We start from the raw sequence: 6,000 nt of genomic DNA, 5'->3' as shown, positions 1-6,000 counted from the left end.
AACTGAGTTATCTTACGTATAATACACACATAAATTTTCATTTTTGGCTTTTTTTTTTGAAGTGTTTTTTTTTTTCGCTGATGATATTCGTCAATTTAATTCTTGTTATAAAGCATCTAAATCAATTTATTAAATAGCGATGCTGCTATTAGGGTCACGCTATTTCCTCCAATCGCAGAGTAGTTTCCTTGTAACTCAAAAAACTGACCCTACTATTTTCATTCTAATAAGTTCCTACATTTTTACGCGAGAATGTGTTAAAGTGTGCTGTTGTGACAAAGGTAAATATTTATAATACAATCTCAGGTGTTAGACTTTTTTACTTTTTGCTATTAACTTTTGCTTTTTTGTAAAAATAAGTTCAAAAAACATAGAAAAGTACAGAATTTTTTTTAAAGAAAGCCATCTTAATTTTAATTTTTGAGACAGTGTCTCCTGGAGGAGCGAGTCTCAAATAATAGTGTTCTGAATTAGAAGAAGGAAGATTTAAGTAGAAACTGAAAGTCTCACATGGAAAGCCCAGCATTTAGGGGATTCAGCAGCATGTTTAATAATTTGCAGAGGGTATTTTTTCCTAGAGATTTTTAAAAATAAATTCCAAACAAGAAAGGTTCTCAAGCTTCAAAAAAAAATAAATAAATAAATAAATAAAATAAAATAAATAAATAAAATAAATAAATAAATAAATAAATAAATAAATAAATAAAAAGTAAAATAAATAAATAAATAATAATAATAATAATAATAATAATAATAAACATAAAATAAAATAAAATAAAAATAAAAAAAGTAAAAAAATAAATTAAATAAAAAAAAAAATAAACAAATAAAAAAAAAATGGATTTTGACAATGAGGTAGCTTTAAGAAGAAACCTTAGATAAATTACTTATGATTGTGATAGTAATATCGCATTATTAGTAAAGTACTGCATTTACGCCAAGTATTGCATTTTCCGTCAACTGGACATATGAAATAACCGTAACCATTTCGAAACGAATTTCGTAAATATGTTGACATTATCTTTGAGTTTAATATCATTAATCACAATGAAAAACAAAACAAGCATTTACCTTGGACAAATTGCTAGAAGGAAGTCGTTTAATCAGTTATTAAATTTATCAGAGCTATTCTAATGGGAAGAATAAGATGAGTAAAACTTGAAATACGTCAGAGCTCTTCATCCCCAGCCTCTCTTTGATTTGCATGATGAAATTTAATTAGCAAACAACAAATGAGAATAGATTCTCCGACAAAATTTTTTTTCGAAATTCCTCTCATTTTTGTCAAAGATCCATTCCGTCTCCTGAAGCTCAAGTACGTGTGAAACGAAACTCTAAGGTAAAGAATTAGTTTTTTTTTTAGTAGAGCATCGGCGTAAGAAAAAATTCTATTAATATTCAAGTGATTACCGTTGAGATAACTTATACATACATTGAAAAATTCTGCATTTTTTGGCAAAAATTTACAGTATTGTTTATTGAATGTTCTCAGTTGCAGTGAAGCCTTTATCGGTGCAAGAAATTTTTTAACCATATTTTGGTGAAATTTTATAGATATCTTTCATATATGCAATTAATCCTTTCTGCACTGAAAAAAAATCTCTTGCCGTTTTTAACGTAATTACATCGATGCTTTTCGGAGTTACAATTTGTCTTTTCTTCAGTACAAGAATATAACCATTTAATTGCACAAATTTTTAGTAAAATTACTTTGATGCTGTTTAGAGTTACAATGTATTCCTTCTTCGGTGCAAGGAAATAACTATTTCATTTAACACATTTTTATTGGAATTCTTAGATGTGTTTTAGAGATGCAATGAATCCTTTCTGCACTGAACAAATAACCATTTTCTTGCCATTTTTAACGTAATTGAATTGATGCTTTTCAGAATTACAATGAATTCCTTCTTCAGTGCAGGAAAATAGCTTCTTCATTGCACAAATTTTCAATGAAATTGCTTTGATGTTTTTTGGAGTTACGACCTTCTTTAGTAAGAGAAAATAGCCGATTCATTGCACAAATTTTGAGTGAAATAATGTCGATGATTTTAGAAGTTTCAATGGAATCTGTTCTTCAAAAAGTAGGTATTTATAGTAGCTTTAAAGAAATGCATGTAATTTTCATCTCTATGAATTTATTAATGTATGTGCTTGGAATTTCTCGCTGTTACTTCTTGTGTCCGGAAAGGTAAAACAATTATTATTATTTTCTTTACTGCACGTTTTGAAGTTATTTTCCTTTCAATACCTTCTACTCTGGTGGACAAAATTATAGACTCGATTATTGTAGCCTGTTTTAAGCATAACTTAATTCAATTTAGTTTTATGTTAAAATAAAGATGAAAAATTGAGAAAATGAGTTCTGACTCAGTATAGCTGATAAATTAAACTAAACAATTAATTTAATTAAAAATGTATTTGAAATATTTGCTCATTATGCGGAACCTGATCAAAATATTGAATATAAAGGCAAGAAATTCTGTATTACAACAACATTTTTCTCGAATAAGCCCATTAAATGCCATAATATGAATAAATATTGCTATAATTAATGGTCGTTAGTGGCTTTATTTTTAAAAAGTTTTAAAATAAAAATAAAAATAATGTGCATAAAATTCTAACTTTTGTTTTTTTTCTCAATAAATGCATTTTTTGGTTGTAAAATTTTAAAAAACAATTGATCTTGTCGTTAGATATCATTTTCTATTCCTAAGAAATTTTTTGTGAACAAATAAGAACTTGACTTAGTTCTGAAGTTTAATAAATATACTTTTGAAAAAGAAAAAGAAAAAAAAAACTGACTTAAAAACTGAATGGAATTGTTCCAAAATGTAGAGAAAAAAATCTTTGGACACCATCGATACTATTTTGAAGCATAATTTTTGACGCCAACGAAAAACGATGGGTAAAATAATGTGTAACCTTATACGTACTTGCTTCAAATTTAAAAAAAATTTAAAAAAAAGAAAGAAAGAATTTTTTTTGAAGAAATAAAAATTACCTATCAACACGTTTAAAAATGTAAGCATTTGGCTCTAAAAACTAATTTTTATTCCTATCTGGGGATTTATTTGTGTGCTTATTTGATGAGAACCATTTAAATATAAACGGTTTCCAAAACAAATTTATATTTCTCAAAAATACAAGTTCTGGGCATAAAATCTAGTATCTCCTTACTTGAACCCTATATCTATTTTTTGCAGAGAAGATGAATATATCACCAGAATAATGACAAATAATAGATTTCTTGTTGACTCCAAAAAAAAAAAAAAACATTCGTTCAAAATTCTCATTATGATTTATTATTAATGTCACTGTTTTATGGCAACCTTTTTTTTTAAACAATAGTTTCATATTTAGTCGCTTAATAGGGAAACTACATGAAATTTGCCATGTACACACATAACTGTATTTTTACACGTAACTGTATTTCTATGGAACAAATGAGGCAGTTAGAAGCAAAGGAATGTAAGTGCCAAATTAAAAAATTTTGAGATAATACGAATGGTAGGAGAACATCTCCACTGTTATGAGGCAGAGATAGTACTAGTAGCCCTGGAATGCTAGCATGATATATAGCCTATATAGCATGATTTAGAAACAAATTCCAATGAAAATCTACCTAGGACCTTTATCTTTAAAATCCTAAAAAAAGAAATTGTGCAATTCTACCCACGATCTGAACTTTAAACGCGTTTTACTCGAAACTAAAACGTCCACTATCATCCCTTTGTTTCTCAATGTCTCGAAGAGTATAACTCCATAAGTAGGTTTCTCCATCCAAAAATGTTTTATGAATAGACGAATATCTCACTACGAAACGATACGAGTTGCAGTAAGTTTGGATGCGTTGTTTCGACTATTTAGAGGATCCTTTTGAAACTCTCTGACTGCCTCATAATGGTAATATTGGTGGTCTACCTGAGTATTGCACACACACACACACACACGCACGCAAAAAAAAAACAAAAAAAACAAAAAAAAACCGCATTTGTGGCCTAAAAAATGGGGTTGGACATCACTACTTTTCCAGAGTACGCGCTTCAAATTTGTTCAAGCAAAGGTATAGGACCACTTAAGTTAGACCATCTCTATTCATAAAACAAGAATAATCACAATCAGTTTAAAGTGAGATGCTATGAGCTAACAAATAAATCAGAAAAAAGGAGGCAAACAAACATACGGTATGAACTGAGAACAGCCTCATCTTTAAAGTCGGTGGAAAATAATGTTTTCTGTTTTGACCACAAACATGCCGTATGTCGGAAAACAATTACAATCAATGTGCTATATGGAGTTTAAAAACAAGAAATGAGTTCTAATATTTAATTTACAAGCATACACAAATGCAGGTGTCCCATTAATCTCGACTCTCCCCAATTATATACGAACAAAATAATTTTGACACTTACAGAGTGTATAGCAGAATTAATAATACCTGCATTAAAGCTTTTAAATAAGAACCAAATAATTTTTTTTCGAATAACTGAGACTCATTTGGGAATGTTACGTTAACGAAGTTTTTATGCTAACAACTAATCAATACGCGTTCATGTTAAGGTTTTTCCTTATATAGGTCAGTATAACGACAATAGTGTCACTCAAACATGTGAAGAAAAGTAGTAACTATTGATTTACAATCAAAAATTCAAATAATCTTTCTCGCTACAGTACAGTTGTTTAGATCAGCAATTCTCAACCGGCGGTGTGGCGGACACCTGTCCGCAGTAAAATTTTGCCGACCCTCTGAAATTTTTACTCATCGATAATTTAAAAGAAATCGTATTTAAAATTATAATAATAAAAAAGAAAATAATAATATCCTATGCGACGTTTTTTGTGAGAATTTTGTGATTAGTTTTTGAAATTATCTATGATTTTTCTGTAATGCTTACTCATGGATGGTTATTACAATAATTAGCTGTCTACTATCTTAATATTTAAGTATATTGTGATAGTTCTTTAGTATCAAGTAAAGTTTTATTTATTATGTATCAAAAAAACTGTCAGAGGCCCGCTATGTTTTTCGATAACAGTCCGTGAGTCGAAAGTTTATTGTTTTGCGGAGGAAAAAAATAAAAAGTAAAGGGGAGGGGGGATTTTTTTGTCTGAATGTTTTTTTTTTGTAGTATATTATTTGAAACTTTGCGAGACATTAAAAAAAAAAAAAAAAAAACTCTCACTTGTCAGGGAGTTTTTTTACAAAGATTTTGCCTGTTCGCGGGTCAAAAAAGGTTGACAAACCCTGGTTTAGATAGAAGGTCCATCTTTATAATTTCAGTTTAAAAACAAACTTTTCAAACTTTAAATGTTTTTTTATTGAGAGTGCAAAAATCAACCAGTCAATATAAGGAAAACATCAGAAATCTTGAGCACATTTTGAGAATAAATCTGTCAATTGTAGTATTGCGTAAAAACCTTGATTTCCTCCGATACCTTTTGAGATGTCCCATATTGTCGCCGGTGAGCGAAATGTCATACATTGTTTAATTCAGTATTTATTATTTTTAATCCAGTGAAGTTGTTTACAATTATTGTTCAAGCATAATCATGCACATTTCTATCGAAGGTACTGTTTTCACATTGGAAAATGGAATTCCTGCCTATGTGCTGCGAAACGATTCCGGAAGAAATAAGAGCGAAAGTGGAAAACGAAATAAACGAAACGGAAGAGAACATCAGAAATGGTTTAAAAAGTCTCAAAGAGTTTCTTAAGAGTAAGCGATGATTTAATATTTTTAAAAATAACGTTTGTAAACATTATGTTTACATAGAAGCTCATGTGACCAAGTCATTTAGAAGTAATGCAATCCGTTACCGAATGCTGATCCTTGTTGGCCTATAATCTCTCGGGAAGGGAAGGAGTTCCTAAACATTGGTTCGCGCGCGCGATCCCAGTTGGGTTCATGTGGCATTTCTTACCGTTTGCGAGTTTTTTTTTTTTTTTTTTAGTTTAAAAGCATATAACATTATGTAGTTTTAACCCTACTATATAACAAA

General features: G+C 29.4%; 1 protein-coding gene across 1 annotated transcript in view; it reads left to right on the top strand.

The window, feature by feature from the left end:
• The first annotated feature begins 246 nt into the window (after positions 1-246).
• Positions 247-6,000, top strand: part of LOC129221104 (retinaldehyde-binding protein 1-like) — a 33,653-nt gene continuing 27,899 nt past the window's right edge. Inside the window, exons 1-2 of the mRNA XM_054855551.1 lie at positions 247-281; positions 5,570-5,717. Coding sequence (XP_054711526.1) covers positions 5,591-5,717 — 127 coding nt within the window. The 5' untranslated portion in view covers positions 247-281; positions 5,570-5,590. The remainder of the gene's footprint in view (positions 282-5,569; positions 5,718-6,000) is intronic.

Source organism: Uloborus diversus, chromosome 4 (genome assembly GCF_026930045.1).
Source record: "Uloborus diversus isolate 005 chromosome 4, Udiv.v.3.1, whole genome shotgun sequence".
Taxonomy (NCBI): domain Eukaryota; kingdom Metazoa; phylum Arthropoda; class Arachnida; order Araneae; family Uloboridae; genus Uloborus; species Uloborus diversus.
Note: the sequence above shows the minus strand (reverse complement) of the source record. Positions and strands in the feature narration are given on the sequence as shown.